Source organism: Leptosomus discolor, chromosome 1 (genome assembly GCF_034619465.1).
Source record: "Leptosomus discolor isolate bLepDis1 chromosome 1, bLepDis1.hap2, whole genome shotgun sequence".
Lineage (NCBI taxonomy): Eukaryota > Metazoa > Chordata > Aves > Leptosomiformes > Leptosomidae > Leptosomus > Leptosomus discolor.
Window position 1 is genome coordinate 84,608,164 of NC_141391.1, and position 22,848 is coordinate 84,631,011.

General features: G+C 41.5%; 1 protein-coding gene across 1 annotated transcript in view; it reads right to left on the bottom strand.

Annotated features, from left to right (window-relative positions):
- Positions 1–22,848, bottom strand: part of VEGFD (vascular endothelial growth factor D) — a 29,782-nt gene that overhangs the window by 1,138 nt on the left and 5,796 nt on the right. The window contains exons 2-6 of the mRNA XM_009956080.2: positions 9,556–9,766; positions 5,828–6,018; positions 3,744–3,892; positions 3,059–3,156; positions 458–653 (exon numbers count right to left, since the gene is read on the bottom strand). Coding sequence (XP_009954382.2) covers positions 458–653; positions 3,059–3,156; positions 3,744–3,892; positions 5,828–6,018; positions 9,556–9,766 — 845 coding nt within the window. The remainder of the gene's footprint in view (positions 1–457; positions 654–3,058; positions 3,157–3,743; positions 3,893–5,827; positions 6,019–9,555; positions 9,767–22,848) is intronic.

Sequence of the window (22,848 nt, forward strand, 5' to 3'; positions counted from 1 at the left end):
GAAGGAATGAGCTGTGTGGTGTGGGTGCCATCTTAGGAAGCCTTTGTCCCTAGACATCCATGAGATTGCATTTAGCTGTGACAGAGAACACAGGATGGGTTTTACCTACCGACAAATGCAAGACTTGGTATCTCACTGTAAATCCCCTGTGCCACACAGTACCTTCAGTTCTAGCACATTTTTAACCGTCATTCCCTTAAGATTAGGGGAAAAAAGTAATAAATATTGGTAGTTGAATAGCATCGTTGTCCAGATTTCTTTAAAACGTGTTAATTAAAGCTTAGATTCCTTCTGTGAGGTAAATATTGTAAATATCTATTGTTATTACCTCCTTAAGTGCAGCAAGGTATTTTATTCTGGGTGGACTTCCTAGCTAATTCAGGACTTGCACCTCCAGCGTCTACACAAGCTAATTCATATCTTGCAGCATAGACACTGAATGACAATGAACACTTACCTGCAGGTTTCAGCATGAAATATCTTGTGTTTTAGAGCACAGCTCTCCTGGCTCTCCCTACACAAATAGCAGCTGCAGTTCTCTTTACTTTGAAAGAAATCTGAGGGACACTTCTGTCTACAGATGCATTCACAATTTTCTTCATCAAATTCCATATGTTGTCCACACATAGCCAGCTCAGCAAGAGGAGGGAGTCCTGCAATAGCACATGCATCTTTTAGCAGCAAGCTTTACATGTCTGAATCTGCTTTTGAAGAGACCAGCTCTTTCTTTGCAATCACTAGGGCTCACATGTGTACTCTCTGACAAATTCTAGTCCTCAGAATTTCTGTTGTAACTTATAGTGCAGAAAAGGACTTGAGAGGATTGGGCTGATTATTTCACTTACTCTAATACTGCTGTTTCGTCTGGGTTGAACCCTGCAGAGAAATACTTTATTTCAGATCTGTACGTTAAAAGAGCCTGGTGTTAGGCCTGGAGATGCACAAATCTTTACTGGACAGCAGGCTTTAAAAAGAAAATCTCAAAAACGATTTAGTCTATACCCATGACAAAAATGTGCATACATGCAAACCGTCACACTCGCCACTCAGTGTCCACTACTTCACTATACATACACAAATTTCTGGAAAAGTAATACTATGTCTAGTAAGATGTGAGCTGGTCTAGCACTTCAATAAGGAGCGTATGCACACTTGTCAGTTAAAGATAGAAGAAAATTCTTTGTTTCAGAAACAATACCCCAGCCAAGTGAATGCACTGCCTAATACCTCATCTATCTTCCCTCAAAATACACATCTGGACTACAATATGAGGCTAATCCTAGCAGAAGGGGAACATAGTGTGGGAAAGCTTTATTAAAATGCTAGCAGCACATCCCCGGTTAAAGGTCATGGCATATAATGTGTCATTGGGAAGGTAATTTCCTGTAGTTTTACAATTAGCTCTTGGATTTAACCTACGGAATGTGGAATGTAACCTGCATCCGTGACCTTTGCAGCCTCAGCTCTGATCTCAGCGGCCAGAAAAGGCTTGCACATTACTTGCAAGAAACCTTCATTATTATTTTCTTAATGCTGGAAAACCAATATCCAGACAGCATAAAATCCAAGTCCTATTGGAAGGGAGGAAGCAATCTGCCCCAAATTCTTGGAAGGCAAACTCCTTCCTTGGGGTGATAAAGCTTGGCATATGTGAAGTGGTGTAGAGTCTTTCGATCTCACTTTGTTTCAACTTCAAAGACAGATTTGAAGTTATTTTGTCCAAGCCACTTCCAAACACGACGTACTGCATAGAATGATATTTTATCTGAGGAAATATTGAGTCTATATCAACAAAAGCTGTAATTCGACAAGCCGTAAATTTTAGTGTTCCAAGCTGACCTTACAAAAGGCTAAGAGTTAAGAGGACTCTGGCTATTCACAGTCCTTTGGACTTTGAAATATAAAGTACTAATCCTTTCTTGAGTGAAAAGTTTAACTTGAGCTTAACTATCTAACCTAATGGTCAAATGGTCGGATCCAAAGTGAGAACAGATTCTACGGAAACCACTGTGCAACTGATCTCTTCCTTATTAACATTAGGAGATTGTAATCAACAGTTTGTGAGGTTATTTAGTTTTATTTTAGTTTGCTAGTCTGGGCATTGCTTGCCAGATTATTGTTGCCATGGATGGTTTATTCTTTTGCTTGCTGCATGTCGGTTAACCACAAAGGCAAGGCTTCCTTCTCTGCCCGTCTGCTCTAGTGCTAGGACAATTTTATTTTGACCAGTACAATTTCCTGAGAAAAATAATATTTTAAAAACCTTATACAGGGCTTGGAGAATCTTCAACTTCTCGTCGTGTTTACTGCTAGTAAGTATCTTTAGACTTACACAGTTACGCCCCAGAATATTTCCTGCAAATTTCTTTGACAGATTAAAGTTTTCCAGGAAAAGCAGAGGGAGAAGGGAAGTAGTGTACACTTCTACAGATGTTACCGTCTTCCATATCCTTCCACAGACCTGAAGAGGTATTCATGCATACCCCTGAGTATCTATGGCATATCAGTTTGAAAGCTTCCTAAATATCTTAATATTATCGTAAAAAATAGTCAAATCTTTTGAAAGGTCATATAATCTTTTGCACTGACTACATCTAATAGGCAGGACTGATTTTACCTTTAATCTTATTCCTGATTAAGTCTGTTCTTAAGAATTTCCCACAATAAAGATTCAGCACCTTCCCCATGCAATATATGGTGGGGCATATTTTTTTCTACAGTTAAAAAGTTTTCTCTAATGCCCATCATACAATTTAAGACCCATGTAATATAAAAATTTATCCAGCATTCATACTTCACTAACTCTGTTTAATACTTTCTTATTTCCGATTCACGTTGTGAATATAGGAGTAAAACATCCAAGCAAAAAACATGAAATGGGGATAATCACACACAAATGTTTATTTTCAGGTGAGTTTCTACGCCATAAGCCAAGCCTATCTAAGGATATGGAAAAAACCTGTAACTCTCACAATGAAAAAATGGGACAAAACTGAAATGAAACATAAGCAGCCTGTAGATAGTAAGCAAAAACGTCCATTTTAAATTTCATCTTTACCATCTTGCCTGCTGGGGTGCTGTGCATCTAGAACACATTCACATTTGTCACTATCCCAGATCCATCCATTATGGCAAAGTTTGTTGGTAAAGGGGCATCTAGAAGGAAAAAAAAAAAAAAGATAGGAATTAAAATAGGAGCATCACTGTAGTCATTTGGCAAAATGAGCCTGCTGGTATGCTGGGTCTGCCGCTTGCACTGCATGCAGGCATGGCACCTGTGTGCATTACTGCTGCAAACAGAAAACCTTGGGACTAGTTTCCTTTGTACCCGATGTGCCATGACGTATGGCAGAGGGCTTTAGCTTGAGCACTCTGTGTGCCCTGGCTAAATAATGCACAAGCAGGGTTGCTCGTGTCAAATTGAAAAAGTCTATGCACACATGCCCAAACAGATCTAGTGGAGCATAGTGCTAATATGTGCACCTTGAGTCCCCACTCAAGCGCCTAAATGTCTTAATGACTCCAGATGCTGCTGAACTAGCCTGCTGTTTGTTGGATTCTGGTGTCCATTTGCTTATAATTCGCCAGGTTCTGTTAAAGCTTTCTAACCCTGAGTGATAGTCAAGCTATTTGGAGAAACTGTTGGAACAACAGCAAGTGAATGGAACATTATAATGACCACATCAGAACAAAATAATTTTCGTACTTTGGACCTGTGGAAGTTTGTAAATGAGGGAACTTACCCATCTTCTTCTGGGTACTGGACAGATCTTCGTATGATGGTGTACTGATGGCGCTGGGTATTTGATAGGCACTTACAGGCTGTATGATTGGCAATTTTGATTGGCACAGGCTCAGGAACACTTGTCAAGGGAACCGAGATCTCAAAGAGCTAGGTGGGTGAAATAACATTTAATTTTCAGTTTACATTATACAGTTAATATTTTGTGGTTAATTCAAAACCTCTTATTCTTTGCCACCATTATTCCCACTCTTGCTATTTCCTAGAGATAGTTACCATAGGTATAAATGAGCAGGTGGGCACTGAGGGTTTTGAAGGGTAAGCGATGCCCATCAAGGTAAGAACTTGCCAAAACAGTGGTCCGGTGCCGTATTACCAGCTATTAAACACCCAAGATCATTCAAAATTATTTCCAAATACACTCAAAAGTGTCTTTGGATGCTAAGGCCAAATGGGAAAGATATAGGTGTTGGGAACTTTGTTCTCAGTTATATTATCTACTGAATCTCAACCACTTATGGACAGAACTATTTTAACTGTCCTAGGGTATAATCACAGCATGCATCTTTAGGGTCCTAACTGAACCCCCGCACTGTTCTCAGGGAGGGAAGAAACAGGAGTAAATAGAGGAGAGTTCATTTGGCTTCAGCTGGGTTCCTGCAGGGAATCATCCTGGAAACATCTTTCTGTTGACTATAGAGAGAGTCTAAGGAGCCAAACATCCTACCTTCAGTGCATCCAAATTGCTTAGGGTGGTTTCTGAGTGGCCTTGTGGAAGCCCTGGTTCCTTGGGCAGCTGAGTGTGGGAGCGGTTGAAGTGACCCGCACAGCCTTTGCCCCCACAAGCCAGCTTCCTTCCCACAGAAACCAAAGCACATGGTACGTCTTCACATGCCAGCATGTCTTGGCTTAGCACTGCATCCACATGCAGGGGCTGAGAAATATTCCTAAGCCAGACTGCTTAGACATTTAATTTTAGGTGACAGAGTGTCTGACTTTAGGTGACATGAATATCCTTCACTGAATATTTTATACCAAGGAAAAAGAAAATGATCTCACTAATATGGGAGTAATTCCATTCATTTTAGAGGAGTAAATCTGGACTGGTGGTGGTGTATCCAGGAACGGAACTTAGCTGGGGGCTTTTGAGGGAATGGTTATTTTGAAGGATGCTAAAGGAATGTTACACACTGCAAAACTGCAGTTTTTCAACAAACTTATGAACCGCTGCTCCAAAAACACATAAATAAATAAATACTTTTTGGCCTGACCTAGCTCCCTGAGCTGATCAGATGTCTTTTGTGTGTGGCCAACAGTTCATAACAGCTTTTTCCTTCTGATGTGGAATGAAAGCAATTAACGAACATTGACGCAAGAAGCACGGGCCCTGATTTATTTTACTCCGACTATATTCCAGTACAACCAGACACAGTGGAATTACATTCCAATAAACCTGAAACAAATACATAATTGAATTTGACCTACTCCCCATGAGGACTTCAAATTTCTTTTTAAAACAACTGCCTTTGATCTTTGTTCTGATTTAAAGAAAAGCCTTTTTAATAAGTAGAATTTAATATTCAAGTTCAAGTCAAAAGGTGTTACCAAGTATAAGTAGGGATGCACAAGGTGAAGATTCATCAAGGAGGACCAGTCTCTTGTGCTCCTTCTGTAGATACGAACACAGATGGTTTCATCTGTAGAGCTGATGCAAAGTACTAAACTTGGAGCTCTGCTCAGTCACTCACTGGAGCAAGATATCTCATCTACATAGACACTAGAGGGAGTCTCTAGAAAGAAGCTCTCTGGCTACTCTCTTTATGCTTACTTTTTGGCACTGATCATTAAAACTCAGGTATTCCTATCTCTACACAGATAGATCTGTTTTTAATAATGCAACATGAGTGTAAAATGCTATTACACATGCCTGCATTCACTCCGCATGGATAAAAAATTAATTCTTCTCTTTGTTGTGACAGTGCAGACAGATCTTTCATAACAGGATCTCAGAAACCAAACATCCTCCTTCCCTTCCCTTCTTGGAGAGCCAGGGTAAAAAGAAAGCAGATGAATCGCCTCATTTACCGTTTTCGACACGTAAGTTGTACTTGTATTCATGCAGCTCAGGCTCTCCTCATTGCAGCAGCCTCCGCATCTGAACACGTTCACACAGGGAGGCTTGAAAAATTTGTTGGTTGTTGTACCCAGCTCTTTGGCAACTTCCACGCAGGTTTCCCGTGGCACGCATTGAGTCTTTTGCCATTCCTCATCTATGACTGGAGAAAACACTATTTTTATGAGCAATCATGGCAAAGTTAAACCTCTGATTAGTGAAGCAGAAGCATTATATAAATAAAAATGAAGTGCTGGCAGGCCATTTGCACTTACTTGGATAGATTTGCACTTACTTGGATCGATCTAAGGACCAGAGAGAGTCTGAGTGCAAAATTATCCCAGTAACTTACACCAGCTGCACTGGCAGAGAGGTCGCTGCATTTATCCGCCTTTAGCTTTCAAAGTGGATAACCAAAATCTCTGTTAATTCCAGTGGGTTAAGCAGAGCTGCATCAATTTCCGCTATCCAAGAGTCAGCTCCATGGTGTCTGTCTGACAAAGCTGGCCCATACCCTGTTCTCCTTTTCTCCAGGGTAGACCTCCTTATTGTCATTTTATCCTCCCTTTGTGTATACCCCACCACAGACTCAGTAGAGCCTGGGCCTGGCTGCAAAAGCACATTAATGATTAACAGATTCTGGTCAGAGGGTATTAATACTCCTACTGAATGTCAGCCAGCGAACACCATTTCCCAAATATCTAATGAAATCCAAGACAAACACTCTCACACCTCAGTACCATCAGGGGGTTCAAGTTTGGATAACAGGAATATGAATTCAGGCATGATTTATCTATTCAAAACACTGTGGCATCTTTCAAATACTGAATTGTTGTAGACTAGTAATTTATTTTAGACTGGTCTGTTAAATTCTGACTGTGAGAAGGAATGATGCCTTAACTGACTGAACCAGAGGGAGAAAACAGCGACATTTACATAATATTATCTCGAGTCTTATTAAGAGGTGGCCCTGCTTTTTTTGGCTTTTGCTTACCTGATTCAAGTTATTGAATTACTCAAGTCATCATTGCTTATGCTTTAAGTCCTTCTTAAAATTATGAAAACCATTTTTACTGTCTGCCCCCCTCCATCAGGCTTCTGAAAGATCAAAAGCAACTTCTATGCTATTAAGAAAATTGCTTTCTCTTCCAATGCAGTCCACCTCCCTACTATTGTGCAAGCAATTCATATGTTTACAGCACAGCAAAGTTCTGAAAAAAAAATAATTCTGGAATACTTTTAATCTACATGCTATTCTTTGTCTTCACATGAGCATTTATTTCTCTCTTTCCTACCTGACTTTCCTTATACTATTTTTAAGTTTTTCTTCAACTCACTGTGTATATTTCGATCAGTTTGTTTATTCCTGCAAAGTCCTTCCCCAGGATTGATTCACTCCATTTTCCAGTTATGCAAAAAGTACAAGAAATAAGAGCTTGGCGTCCGAATTCTGATTTTACAGCATAAATTAAGAGAAGAGTCACTAAAATCAGTAGAAATTTCTAGAGTAATGTTAGTCTATCAAAACAGCAATCTAATCCTAGGCCTTAAAATAGAAAATGAAGTGTTTGCCAAACTCAATAAGGTATGTGCATGTAATCACTTCAGATGTCACTTCAATGAGTGTAAGCGGTGATGACCTTTCCAATGGCACACACCCTCACTTTATTAACCACTTCTTTAGCAGAAGGGTGTTATAGGAAGGGACGGTCAAAGAAGTGGATGTCACATTTTGTTCGGAAGCACCGTGGTCACCCTGATCTTTTCTGTGAGCAAGCACAGGGCATCTGCTGAGAAATTTTGCTCCGATACACACTCCAGCTTGAAAGTGCTGCAGTCCTAGGTGAGCTGAGCTGCTTGGGGGGAGGCTGTGGTTAGACAGGGTGAGATGAGCTTTCAGTGAATTCAACATTAAAGCTCTAGAAAGGAGGAAGAAAGTAGTGAATTTGCCCTGCTGGAGTTTAGGGTGCTGTGGAAGATGGTCTAGCAGTGAAACAATGAGGAACCTTGACCCAGCCTTCTTGTCAAAACACTTCATTAAAAAAAACTAGATTCGCTTGGCAAAAAGGTCAAAGCTTAATGACTGGAAAGGGTGTGGAAAAGAAATACATGTTTATAGGCTTGTTTTTTTTTAAAAGGAGCTTTAGTACCTTGAACATACTAAGATATTAGAACAAAAGGGGTTTCTGTCCTTGGATAATTCCTCTTTGAATGGAAGAATGGAGAAGATCACTCAATAAGCCTTTTTTAACTTAAATTTCAGTGGCTTGACTTTGAGTGAGAAAGCTGACTCCTCTGCGTCTAGAGTTAGACTTTTAAAGGGAAAGTAGGAAGCAACCTAACAGCTATTCCAAGCAGAAAATTGCATCTATATGACTAGTTATCTGACTTTATTACCTGAACATTATTCTGGCATGGAAAAAAGCCCATTGCAATATGCACTGCCTCAGTAACACTTGATGACACCCTCTTGTCTTGCTGTTTTGACAAAAGGAATATTTTAATTTTTAGGAAATGATGGTGCTCAGTCGATGAGCAATAGTGGGTAGAGGATTACACCATTTAACACTGGGTACTACTTTTAATAACTCTGTGGATTTTTAACGTTGCTGTGTAGACTTGTAAAGGTATGTAAACAAAATGTTTTTCATTAATTAAAGCCCTCTTAGTTGTTCTACCAATGTGTATTGGATTTAACTTTTTTTTCTATACAAAATTTCTATGAGAAGTTTAAAACCATGCCTGTGATATGCAAATTCTTTTCAGACTGGCAGTTATGTCTGCTTTTCTCTCTGCTCAGAGAAGCAAGTTAAGGCCTTTGCTCAGCCATAATTTAGCTGAGTAATGGTGTGCAAATGCAGCTGTGGTTATTGTAAAAGTGATATTGGAACAGGATCAGCAATGTCAGATTTCTGAAAAGGAAAGTGATATGATCGTATCACTTCAGGGTAAAGACTGAACAAAAAAGAATAGCTCTGTCTATCCTTTGTTAGGCTGCAGTGTAGCTTTCTTGTAGGATATCCATTTGCTACACCAGCATATAGTAACTGATCCTTTATTTTACATCTGTGAACGTATAATGCCTGTTGAGTCCCTCACCTACAAGGAACAATATTAATTTTTGCTCCAGATGAGGGAATAGATTCTGATTTGCTGCATTCAAGTGTCAGTTCAAGATCTACTTCTCTCTGGAGAGACTTCCTCAAATAGACTGAGATTAGAGCAACACCACCTTCCTCTGCAGTTCCCACCCAGATGCTGCTGCTGATGCAGTGCCTTATATCAGAGCACACCTAATAACAAGAAAAAGGGTTTGTATGCCGCAGTAAAACTCGTTTGTTTCTGCCTGCAAGAAAATTCCGAGATTTAGCACAGTGCTGCTGGCTGACCCCTCAGCCAGTCATTCCGACCTGTTCTTTGCATGTTGATTTCCCCTCCTTTCTGTGCACTGACAAATTCGTATATAATACATCTTCCCTTTGGAGAGTATGCAGAGAAAAATAAGCCTGATTTGGTCACAAAAGAGGGAGACATACTCCAGCTGTTGCCTGACATTTTTTCATACAAAGTAATTTTCTTGAGTGCCCTGTTGTTTCCAGTATGGGTGTATTCTAGGGAACCCCTGGTACTTAATGCTTTACTGCACAAAAATCAGTGGTTCTGAAGCTGAGATCAGACTCAGCCACAAACCTGCACCTACCTTTCAGTGTATCAATATCATAGAAAGCAGCAGCAAATCTAGTGGAGCGATGTGATGCAGAGCGGGAGTCTAAATTGGCCAGACTCTTGAGTTTTAGCCTACATTTCCACAGCTTCCAGTCCTCAGAGTGAGTGATGCGAAGCAGTTCTTCCAGGCTGGATGCTCTCCTGATTTGCTGTTCTGACCGCTCCAATGCTGAGAGAGATGTCCTCTGGAAGGGAAGGGGGAAGTCAGAATGCCAGTACCTTTATAGCTGGTCACCAGTGTAGCACATGGAGCACTTGTACAAAAAGGCAGCACACTATTGGGGGCAGCTCAGAGTACCTGGGTAAACAGGAGTGCACAGAGACGTGCTGGGCTTTGACAGTGCCTGGCAGCAGACTGGTCTGCACGATTTGTGCCCATATAAATTGGGAAGTGGAGATACTCACTTCCTCACCCCTTCCATCACAGCCATCAGAGCTGTGTGACAAATGCAGACTTTACTGTACCCCTGTCCCCAGGGAACCTGTCAGACACTGATTGCATCGCTGCTGTGCCTGAGCTCGCCAGCCATGCCAGCGCGAATCCCAGGTCACCCCCACAGACAATGAGCTAGGCTGGTCAGCAGAACCCATGTGCCTTTGCAGCAAGCCACCTCACGTGCCAAAACTCCGGTGCCAGCCATGAGACACCACTGCAGGGGCAGCTGATACAGCTGGAAGCTGCCCTGAGTACAAGGGCCCATCCACATGGCACACAAACACAACATTCAACGTGCTGCAAAGTGCAGGATGCATCTGCCATTTCCCATCCTGACTGACATTTGGGTCATGCCCAAGTCAGCCAAAGTGGCCTGAAGTGCAGCCTCAGCGCTGTGGCTGTGCAGCGGCGTTAGCACAGTCCTTGCATTTTCCACCTGCATGATGTACATGACCGTTCTCCATTCCCATGGGAGAACACTCCCTACAAAGACCTACCCCGTCAGTTTAAAGTTATTCACCTAAAAAATACCTGTTTAACAGAAACTTGATGTTGCACAGCACCCCGTAACAATACTAGTTTCCTTGGCTGCTGCTTTCCAACATCTGTGTTTGTGCCTTTATCAAGGCATTGAGTATTTATTTCCACTGACTCACCAAATCTGCTGAAAACTGTTGCCTCCAACCCAAGTAAAAGGTTATCTTTGTAAATGGCTGTGTTGCGCTGGGCTGGTGCTCTCAGCTGCTCTGGTCATGAATTGACTGTACTTTTTGACTTGCAAATAAAGGGACGTAGTGCCAGCTGTCATAAATAAAACACCAGTTCTTAAAAGCAAAGCTGAAGTATAGGAAGCTGGCTATGAGGTGTGTAGCAGCCTGCAGTCTGAACCAGTAGCAAGTGAGTGCTCTGTATAGGACTGGGAAAGGGGCGGGGGAAAGGGTCACCTATCAGAGGAACATTTTTAGATGAGATCTGAAACCCAGGCACTGAGCGCATCTGTTATTTGTTATTAAAACATCTGTGGCATTTATTTTGCAACAATACAGATGTTAGCCTGTACATACGGGCCAAGTTCATTTTTGGGTAATTACCTTCCACTGACCTAAAATTCCCTATGTAGTTAACTCAGAATAAGTTATTTGCTCTTCTTTTATGACCATACAGAACATTACATTGTACTCTAGCAAGCTGCCGTGTTTCATTATACAGATGGCTGTTTTTCATAGGTGGATGCTTTCTCATACATTTCATATATGGTGAAAACTGGAAAGCCCATCTCAATACTTATGGACAAATAGCTCAGAAGGAATGTGGATACTTAGCACCAGTAACTGAATTTCAAGACAGTTTTACAAACAAGCTACTCAGAATTTTGCTGATCTAGGAAAGTTGAAATTCAGTTTGAGGTCAATGTGTCAAGACCTATTTGTTCTAAGAACCGCAGCTTATGTTCACTCCTATTCACAAACTGCCTCCTTGACCTTGCAAAACATGCGAGTGTAGGACCAGGGCTGGCATTGTAATGGGACCACAGATATTAAAACTAAACTCTATTAACCATTTACAAGATTTTCTTTCTTTGTGGTATAAAGATGTTCTAGCTGCATCAGCATCCGAGACTTCTAAACGAGACTGAATGTACAGCGAACTTGTAAAATGGGATTACAATATGCAGTAAATTAGAAGACATATCCCTGCGGTTCTTGTAAAAGTCAGTAGTTTGGGACTGGCTTTTCCATTTCTTTTACTTAAACATCAAGAGTTTTTATTAATGATTATTATATGAGCAAAATAAGTTTTAAGCCTGAGATGAAAGAGTACCAAAAAAGTATACATACCTCCTCATGGTAAGCACAGATCTCTGGGTTTATCTAAAGCAAGAATTTGTGCTGTTTTAAGGATTTTTGTATTTCTAAAGCTAGACAAGTTCCTTAATGTGGACTGAGTACACTGAAATTAACTAACTTATGCCATCACAACTACTATTACATAGAAAGGGGGAGAAGTTATATTAGTAGAAGTCTTTTTTATACCAAAAAATGCACCTCCAATAGGATTTGAATTGTGGTAATTAAAAAAAAAAAAAAGTACCTCTGATATTGATGCATCATAGTGATATTGACAAAGCCTGGCTATGTGTGCAGGTTGTTCCTTCTCTTACTGGTTTTCATATATTGGAAATTAGAGTAGTACAGTCAGAGGAAATGGAAGGAGCAGTGCTCATTACAGAATTCCCTCTGCAGTCATCAGAAATGTATCCTAATTAACTAAACCGTGGTCATCCAAAACTCACACAGAGCCTGTGGCACTGAGTTATCACTTCTCTGTCAGCTCCAGCGCCGTTCAGCGTTGCCTGGGCTATTCAACCCTGAAGTGAATCTGTTGCCTCTACTCTCTTCATGTTTCCTAACACCAATCCAAGCTCTGCAGTTTGAACGGGATCAGCAGTTGCCTACCACTGCAATGTGAGATTAATTGTCTTACTTCTTCTTCTATTTGACTTCTTCCTGGACGGAAAAGATTTTACAACTGACTTTGTAACTTCTTCACAGGAATCTCGATCCAGTACAGAATTTCCTGATGCCCTTTCTTGTGACAGCAGCACTGAGATAAAGTACGATCTCTCCTTCTGAGCACTGCTGACACTAGGCAAGATGGTGAGCCGAAGGCGTTGCTAACGTTTAAGGGAGGGCTGAATCCCAAATAGTTGTAGATTCTTACAGTGTGGACATCTATTTTGTCTTTGAGCTTGTCACTCTCGGCTCCCTCTATAGCCAAGACAGAGAAATGCAGACACTTTTAGAACGTGATTCATTTCAAAGTCTTTCTGCTGGCTGCCCAGCAAGCCCAGGCTCACCAGATCACAAGAGGTATCAGTGTGGTGGATCTTTGGTCAAACAAGTCTTACCGCAGCTAGCTGGGGTATAAAACAACTGAAGAGAAGCACCTAATTTTGTTCCAATCTACCTAAGAACCAAAACAGGAACAGTGAATACCACCTGATCTGTTTGGATTGACTCCTTTGAGACTACTAAAATACTCTCACATAAAATGTTCTTCTAAACACTTGCTAGAGTACAGACAGACTGGACATCCCTCATCCTTATATACTTTGACCATAGAGGTAGCTATCCACAATTTAAAAACATTCAAAACTACAAGCTTAAAAAATGAAAAGAGCATGGAAGGTGCATCAGCCCCACCAGCAAGGCACAGCCCTGTGGCCTCAGACAGCACAGACTGAACTGCTTCAGTCAGGTACCCTTTTGCTATGGCATAGCAGCACGGAATAGCGTATTGTCACGAAATCTTTCCAAAGCAGTCATTTCTGGGCATCCTGTTCTTTAAAGGACAGCATCAAATGAAAACACAAAACCTCCTACCGTCTCAAATAATACTGTAGATGATGTGCCGCAGGGCTGCTAGCACCGTACAGATGTGGAGACTTCTTTCTTATACTGGAGTTCAAATTCAAGCCCTGTTTACATATAGGCAAACATGCTCTGGCTGACTAAAAAGCCCTGTGGGAGGACATTTATGAAATAAGGGACATGTGAACAATCCAGCCTTTCCAGAGAATCTGAGCTGAGACGTACCGGAACTGCTGAAAGCATAAACAACTTCCAGTGCAGGGGGCACGAACATCTTACAGGTGCAGGAGAAGAGACAGCCGCCATTAATGACGCAGTTTTAATTCTTGAAGAAGATGGGTGTGAACATCTGTGAACGTGACTTGAACATGACTCGCAATGTGGCCAGTCGGGTTGGACTATGGGCTGTTATTTGCGATGAAGCCAATCAGTATTTATTGGGTGTGGTCGAGGGTTATAAATTGCACTGGAAACACGGGAATAAAGGTTCACTTGTTAGATCACATTGATCGTGTCAGTGTCCTCACGCAGCTCCCGCAAAGCCCCACTTAGAAGAGTGCAGCTTTGCACAGAAAGGTGAATAAATGTTTCAAAACATGAAATTGGAGGAAGGTGTTAGGCTCAACAGTGTCCCAAACCTATGCCTCGTGTGATGATTAGGGACTTTATCCACTCTCACAGTGATATTGAGTGCACAACAGTTAAAATCAGCGTTTGAACAGGAGGGGAGCTCCCTACTCAGCCACAGAGCAGAGGGAAGCATGTAGAGAGGTCAAATCTCCACTCACATTTGTGGGAGATCCAGCTCCTCACAAAAGGCAAGAGGGACAGAGCTGCCATCTGTCTGCTTCTCCTGACTGTAGTCATCTGTAGTTATTTTCCGCTTACCTCCCTTTTTTTAGGGTTTCTCTGATAACTACAGTTCCTTCCTTCCAGGTTCCCCTCCCATTTTCCACTCTGCTCTCATCATCTTGTACTGCTTGGATCCCACTGTGCTTTTATGTTGCTTATTTTTACTCCTCTCCCAATACTCTACCAGGTGGGAGTCTAATGAGACCTACCTCAGGCTGAGCTGTTCAGTCTCCTGGTGCAGCAGAACATCTGTTTTTCTTCCTGCCACTTCCCTTACGTTGACCCAGATTTTAGTAGTCAGCTGGGGTGAGCTGTCACCATTGTGGGAGTTGTTGGTTGCAATGGCTGCAACCTAGATGTGGAGCAGGACTTCACTGCACTTGCCATGGTTCACATAGGTAGCAAAATGATGATCTCTGGCCCCAGAAAGCTTAAAATATACATAAAGGCTTGAAAGAGAAAGAAAGTAGGGAAGGAGCCAATGGCAAAGGGCCAGGACAATGTCCTTTACACGCCTCCAAAATGAACACATTACCTGTGGAGCTGTATCACTGGAAAGCTCCAAATATACTAAACTTTCAGTACCCATAAATGTACAGCCTGTAGTCAGCCAAAGACATAGTGCTATTGCCTACAAGAAATGTTTGTGTAGAACTCATCAATTACAAATATCAAAGTAGTAGGTTTCAGTAGTTCATTCTTATCTCTTCAGCTTACTACTGCTCTTAGTAATATTTTTCTAAGTATCTTATCTAAGAATGGATCCCACGCCCAGAGATAAAAATCAGATTCATATTTAAGTGAAGTTGTGTTTTTTCATAACACTGACCTTTCATATGTTGCAAAACTATTCTTCAGCTCAAAGAGGAATATCTGCTTTCTTCTAGTTGGGCTGTGAACAACATCATTGACATCAGGAAATGATAATGTGGGTTAGCATTGTGATTTTTGGATAATTACAACTTTTGTCCTTCCAAAACAAACCGTAATGGGCTATCTATCTTCTTCCTAGCAATCTCAGATGCCAGAAAAACTCTAAAAGTAGTTAGCATTGGAAAGGAACAAGAGAAAAAGCAGTGGTACATTCAGTGGCCTTTCCCACCTTGGACGCTGGCTTAAATCAGACACTGAGTTCATTACCCTGTGATTTATGCTAGTCAAGTATGTGGCTTATGCATCATGTCATACAGATGCACGATCCCACGCATAGTCTGCACTGTACAAGCTGGGACCCTTTTTGAGAATTAGTGTTGACAATCTCCCATCAGGTGCTGCTGCTCAGCAGTTTGCACCTTTTCTCCATGCTTGACAAGCTCCTAGGTTTCTTGCCTAAGAAAAAGTACCCTACCCTTTTCAAATGGATGTCTGAGTGAGTCAGCAGAACCCACGTTTGCAGAACCCCCTTTTTTTGCATGTGCAGCTCTTTCCAGCCTGACACAGATGGTCTTTGCATTAATGCTGTGTTTCAGGATCTCCTGGAGGTATTTGGAACAACGGAGGAAAGATGTGTAGAATAAGATAGTAAAAGAAAGGCCCATTAAAGTCCTAAATTTATTTGAGGACCTGTAGCACAAATAATATGCCTAGGACTCAAAATTGATTCTTTTCAAGGCCATCAGTAACTATCAGTATTTTTATTCAAGAAAACAGATGCATGATGAATAATATTTTGTGTGCACGAGAAGGCAAAAGTAAAGGTTGATCGAAATCCATACTTTGCTTGATCTGAGGAATGCCCTGGTTGCATTTTGCTCTCTACTCAAGCACACCCATAGACCCAGGAAATACCACCTGAAAGCTTACACAGGTGACTACTCTCCTTAAGTCCTAGCCTCGCAGTCTTTATCCATAGTGGGACATAAAGCTAAACACATGTAAGAGCTCTTCTGCAAAATAATGTTTTTCTGAGTTGAGGTCATACATACTATTGTGGCAAGCGCAGCATGAATGCCAATGGAAATCTTCAACATTATCACTGCGTCTGGGGCCAGGACAAATGATTAAGGAACCTCTCAATAAACCTTGCACTGTTTTATGATCCATCCTCTCAGCTGTTAAGCAATAAAAGAAAGGTGACAGCTTTATCTTGCCAGAGAAAGCAGATTGTAGCTGTGTAACACAGTGATGATTCTCTTAATACCATTGTATCACAGACATGGCCAAATGGGTTTAAACTAAGTTCAGACTAAATCTTTCAAAATTAACCGTTCTGACAGGGAATTTTCATCACAAAGTGGGGGCCCTTGGACATCAACAAAGAGTACTGGCAACATGTGAGGACATTTTGAACCTTTATGTGAGTGTTGTGTGCTTAATGCAGCAGTAGCAGCTGCATTCGGTTCAAGAGAAGTCATGTAGAAAGCAAAGACTTGATGCAACCAGAAGTTGAATTCCCCCCATTCCAGTGCTGCCTGAAGGCTATGCTCAGAACTAGACTCAAACCAGTTTAAATACTAAGTATATGACTCATAGACACATGAAAATAGCAAGGAACTTTGCTACGATGTATGTTACATCTGAAAATAACCTCTTTTTCTTCTGTGATGCATTCCCCAAGGTTTTTTTATGACAGTGTGTGAGCTGATCATAGTTATGGGCTCATCTTGCAGAGATAGACTGCCTGCAGCCCCCTGCCACCCCACAACCATTAAAAATAAAACAAGTCTGATCCTATGAGTCATTCACCTGACTGAATATGAACTAGTTACTGAGACTCCTGTGATAGTTGATGGAGAAAAATAGGTCCATTTGGTGCACGTTCATCTCATTCTAAAGTCTATTGGATAAACTGTGCCTCCAAATGGCCTTTCTCTCCAGTGACACTGAAAGTGGAGTCAGCAGGTCACTAACTCAGCTGTACTTAGGTGATCTGATTCCCACTCAACTGAAGGCAGTCAAATGGGATGAAATCCCCTCTCTTTTTCAAAGCACAAGGAATTTATGAGGGACAGTGGTCAATTTTTCTCAGGTACACAAATATAAACAACCAAGAAATGCAACTGCAACTGCACCAGGGTCTGAAGGACCTGGAACTGGCTAAAGACCAGCAGTGGCCGCTGCCTAGACAAAGGAAAGCACTTCGTTCCCTGCCTCAAAGCCATGGGGTAGTTGCCCAGCAGTGCTGTGGCTCGCAGCACACAGATTATGAGCTGATGTGGCCAGGGAACTGCAAGGGAGTTCCTGTGGAAAAGTCTTGTTCTCTCTTGGCAGGAAAACAGGGCAGCTCCTGCCATTGTGAGGCCAACACAAAGATCTGCATGGTGTCTGAAGGTCTGCTGTGGTTTAACCCCAGCCAGCAACTAAGCACCACGCAGCCACTCATTCCCCACCCCCAGCAGGATGGGGGGCAGAGAATTTGAAGGGTAGAAGTCAGAAAACTCATGGATTGAGAAAAGAACAGTTTAATAATTGAAATGTAATAATAATAGTAGTAGTAGTAGTAGTAGTAATAGTAATAATAGCAATGAAAACGAAAATAACCCGAGAGAGAGAGAGAGAGAGAGAGAAATAAAACCCAAGAAAGAAAAGTGGTGCAACTGAAAAACAATTGCTCACCACCAACCAACCGATGCCCAGCCAGCCCCTGAGCAGCAGCTCCTGGCCAACTTTCCCCCTAGTTTGTATACTGAGCATGACACCATATGGCGTGGGATATCCCTTGGTCAGTTGGGGTCAGCTGTCCCAGCTGTGTCCCCTCCCAACTCCTTGTGCACCCCCTGCCTGCTCGCTGGTGGGGTGGTGCGAGAAGCAGAAAAGACCTTGACTCTGTGTAAGCCCTGCTCAGCAGTAATGAAAACATCCCAGTGTTATCAGCACTGTTGTCAGCACAAATCCAAAACACAGCACCATACTAGTTGCTATTTTCTTTATAGAAACTCTACCTCAGCCAAAACCAGCACAAGATCTCTTCTTTGACCATTTTCCTGGTGAGGATGACAAGCTTCTGTGGAGTCTCTGCAGTAAGAGGAACTCCCTTTGAGGATTTTCATCATTATTAGTAGTATTTTTAGCATTATTGTGGCTCCAAGGAGTATGGGGTCAGGTACAAACACAAAATAAAGAGATGATCCCTAACCTGTGTCTACAACCAAAGTAAAAGATGAGAGAAAACAGAGGAAAGAATTCATCCAAAGAGAGTACTGAAGAAACACAGAAAATCCTGCTCAGAGTGATGGACCATGCTTTTGAGATAGCAGGGGCTCAACTATTGCCAAGTTTTATCATAACAAATATTGTCTATAATACAGCATCTTGTATCCTTTGGGTGTTGAATAATGGGAAATAAAATAGTGAGAGAATCCTCTGCAGCTTGGAAACATCAGGCCTGCAGGATGGCTTACTGCCTTATCAACAAGCAACTGCATCACCCTATAAACATCTAGGAAGAGGCGTCTAACTCTACCACATGTCTGACACATACTAGTTTGCACTAATTTTATCCTCACCATTGTATTTAATTTCTGAGGAGAGAAAAAACATCAATTTTTCAACAGCTCCAATAAAATCAGAATTTTAATTCTCTGTCAGCTCTGAACTTCTGCTATATGGAGTCCCATCCCTGACTGCATCCTCTCTGGAAGCATGATTGTCTATGCATATTAGTGCCCAAAGAAGCTATTTTTAATTATAGTGAACTTGACCACAAAGAGACAAAACAAAGATATTTTGACTTCCCACTAGTATTGTTCTCTGAAACATATGGGCTTGTCATGGGATTTTTCTGTGGCTGTTACAGTCTTTGCCATTACTATCAGAAGCATGGATGAAGTTTCAAGAGCATGCAGTACTTCATTCCACCTTCAAATACTGACTGTTTAAACAAATACTCAAGTCTTTTAATACTTAGAAAAAAGTGTGGAGTCTGTGAGCACAGTACTTCATCCAGACTGAGCATTCACTTGGTCATCAGTTACAGCATTAATGACCTGGATGGACATGCTGCTTATGGTGGGGACTACTTTAGTCCCTGTGAGGCAGATTTCCAGCTGTCACTTTTTTAAAAGGTTGCTTTCTCCAGTGAGAATTGTGTTGAAAGCATACAGCTATATTGTCCAAGTATATAGCAAAAACTATGCAACTGGGCTGAATTTCTTCTTTAAGAGGTTGAAAATGGCCTCAACATTCCTACCCCAAGTATAAAATTAGTAAGGCCTGTGTTACAGGTGAGAAACCCTAGGGTTGCATCAGACATATAATAGTCAAAGAATTTGAGGTTTGGGGGCTTGGAGGCATAGGGCAGCACTTTTTGTATTCCAAAGCCCCTTCAGAAAACTGATGCCTTGATTTGCCTACTGATATTTTCAGCTGTGACCACAGCATTTTCTGCAACTGCATCGAAGGGAGACTCCATATAACTCTCCAGCAAAAACGCACATTGTGTCAGACATTCATCACCTGGCTGTAATGCCCAGGCAGCTCCTCCTGCTGTGCCTGCGGAGGAGGAAATGATACTCTGAGTGGAAAGCCTTAAGGTCACCTCTCAACCCTCATCAATGACTGCTTGCCCAGAAAAAGCCCAAGGACTGAATAGCTGGCATGGGAAAAAAACTTCTACTTCCCCCACCCCCAGCCTAGGCAAAACCTGTCCCCTCTCTGCCTCAAGAGTTAGAGAGCATTGGCCTTGGCCGTGCATCCTCTCAGGAAAGGGTGACTGTGTGATCACACCACTTCATCCTGAAGTCCTGTGTGTCATGACTGCTGAAAGAGAAAATGCACAGAGCCCTGTCCTGTAAGAACAGCAATGGAGACTTGCCAGAGCACTGACAGATATGTCACTTGTGGGTTTGGGAGGAATGTAAAATAGTAAAACTAACGGTTTGACCAGGTGTTGTACGAGGGGGCAGGGGGCTGACAGTGAGACATTTATCTGAGATTGTCACATTTCTCACTGATACAGATATGATGTTTGAGGGCCTCTTTTGCTAAAACCTTGTCATTATGTCATCTGACCAAGACCCAAAACTGGAAGAGAAGCAACTTCTAGACCTCCACCTTTGATGTTCAGTGTGGTAAAAACTTCACTCCAGCCTCCCCTCCTTGGGAGTCTCTCTCCTTGGGCTCCAGCCTTACTTCCAGTGAAGACAGGAGACTTAATTACCTGTTTCTTAAACTTAATGGTCAAGGTGGTGATAAAGCAGCTTCTACTTTAGCTGAAGATGATATGTTTTCACAAGTAAATCATATTAGCTACCCTATGCCTTCAAGAGAACAGCTGTTTTATATTTTGAATGGCCTTTTGAATTAGAATAGATAGATCTTTTGTGGTGCTACAGCAAACAAATCGGACTTCTTGCACTTCAGTAGCATGCTTACATTATCAAAACCCTCAGAGATCAGACATTTTGGTTGCTGTATTCTTGGTTTGAATTAACCAAAATACTCAAAGCAAATAACTGAAAACATCGGAATTGTACATGATTTTGTGAAAACATAAATCTCAGAATATTTCATATTCTTTTCATGTCCAAAGCAATCAGAAACTCTCACAACTATATATATTTTAGCCAACTAAATCTTTACACCAAAATGAGGGAATTTTTTTCCAGCCAGCAAATATTTTTGAGAATTGACTACAACTCTCGTTAAACAAATATTTCTTCCCACAGCCAGGTCTTTTGGCTCTCACAGGAAACATCCTCACAGCAGCTGAAGTGTGACTTTGAAGGTAATAACATTCACTGCACATAATTTTGTCATCAGTGATGGAAAAGCCGGACGGGCAGATGGAAGAAAATAGTAGGTCTACTATGGTGTGGAGTTTCTTCTTCTTCAAGCCTAGTCACCTACACTGAGAGTTTACCTTTAGGTCTCTCCTACAGTGATCACACAAAGTGTGTTTGCTTGGTCATTGAAAGGACACAGATGGATTGTTGTAAGTGTCCAGGGTGGTAACTCATTGATATATCCCCAGCTTTGGGAGTCTTACAATATGTTTTCTACTTGTATGCTTGTTTGTATTGTCTTGCGTTGCTGCAATCTGTTCAGGCAGCCGTGATGCTCAGTACAGAGCACAGCTAGAAACATTACGTCGCAGTTACTTCATCGTACACAATGTTAGGTGCTAGTCTAACACCATGACAGGGTACACATGTCAAAAATAGCATATTATAGGTGTTTACAAAGAGCGTGTCCAGACTGTATTCTCTTTTGATATTTGTCTGTTCTTTGGAAGTCATTGAGGTTTGGACAGTGATTTTGGAATGGCTCAGAAACAGAGACCTGAATGAAATTAGATGACTATATGTTCTTTTAGTACTTGAAAATATTTTTATTTGAAAGTTCCTTTAGTTAGTGCTTTCATGGTTTCTGGGTTTGCCCCAAGAGACTTTAATAAATGTTTTGGAAGTGTGACTAGCCAATTGGACAGCCAGGTTTCAAAATGTCACTTCACAAAGCAAAGCCATTGCCAATACTAAATGAACTTATGTTACCCCAATCACATGCACACATTTTCCTGGAATTGTAGTTTTTCTTAAGTAATATTTCCCTAGCAGTTTGAGAAAGTATCCTAACGTGGTTTCTGAGTCACATTGCTAATTAAAGTGAAAAGTTTTGCCTGTTTGTATGGCACATTATGCGCAATGTGACATATGATACAGTAACATGATGCAACTTTTTTTCCAATTCAACCCGACTCAAATAGAATTCCCTTCCCAACCGCACGCAAATAGTGACCACGCTGCAGTCAGTGACAATGAATTCTCAAAACTAACCCAGCATGCTTCCCATCTGAAAGCATGGCTCAGACAAAGCAACCTGACATCCTGATAATAAGGAGAGCAGTCACCCTTTTCCAAACCCATGTGGCACCGACACTGGATTGCCAAATCCCATGTGTTCAAATGGATCCCCACTGTACTCGGTATGACTCTGCTGAAGTGGCAAGGACCCTAGATGGCCTTCTGCCACTAGCTAAGTAGTCATACACTTTAATTCACAGTTGGGGGGGAAATAGAAAAAGTATGCAGATGTCCTTCAGGAAGCTGAATTTTTCTTGGTGCGAGCAGTCTAAAATACCCTGCACAATTTTTCTGCTATTCATTGATACAGAAGCCCATATATAGCTCTTTCACGAGGACATCAAAAAAGAGCACATTTTGTGTGGTCTTCCCATAGGCAAATGGGGTCTCGCCTGCTGTAAACGGGGCACACAACATTTTGCCTCCATTCCTCGAATCCCAACACGAATTACGAAGATTTGCAAAACATGCCGGGGAGGTAGGGAGCAGGCGGAGAAGTAGATAAGGGACTGGCATATAGTGGGAGGAATAAGGAATTCCTAAGAAATAACGGTTTCTGTAGGAAAGGTATCATATCAGATTTGCTTCCCTGCAGCAAAATATCTCAGGTCATATTTTTCCAACAGCAAAGCTGAGCAAAACAGTCATTTTGGGACTACATCTCAAAGCCAATCCCAAGAAACAGCAATGGACAGTTTTGTAACTGGGCTTACTTGCCCTGAGAGAAAGGTCTAAGAGAAACACAGATTCCAGTGTACAGATAAGTATAAAAATGACTGCACAAAGTTTTTAATGGGAATAAGAATAAATGAGCTACACTCAGCAACAAATGTACTTTATTTATTTTTCCCAGGTACTAATATGTTGTC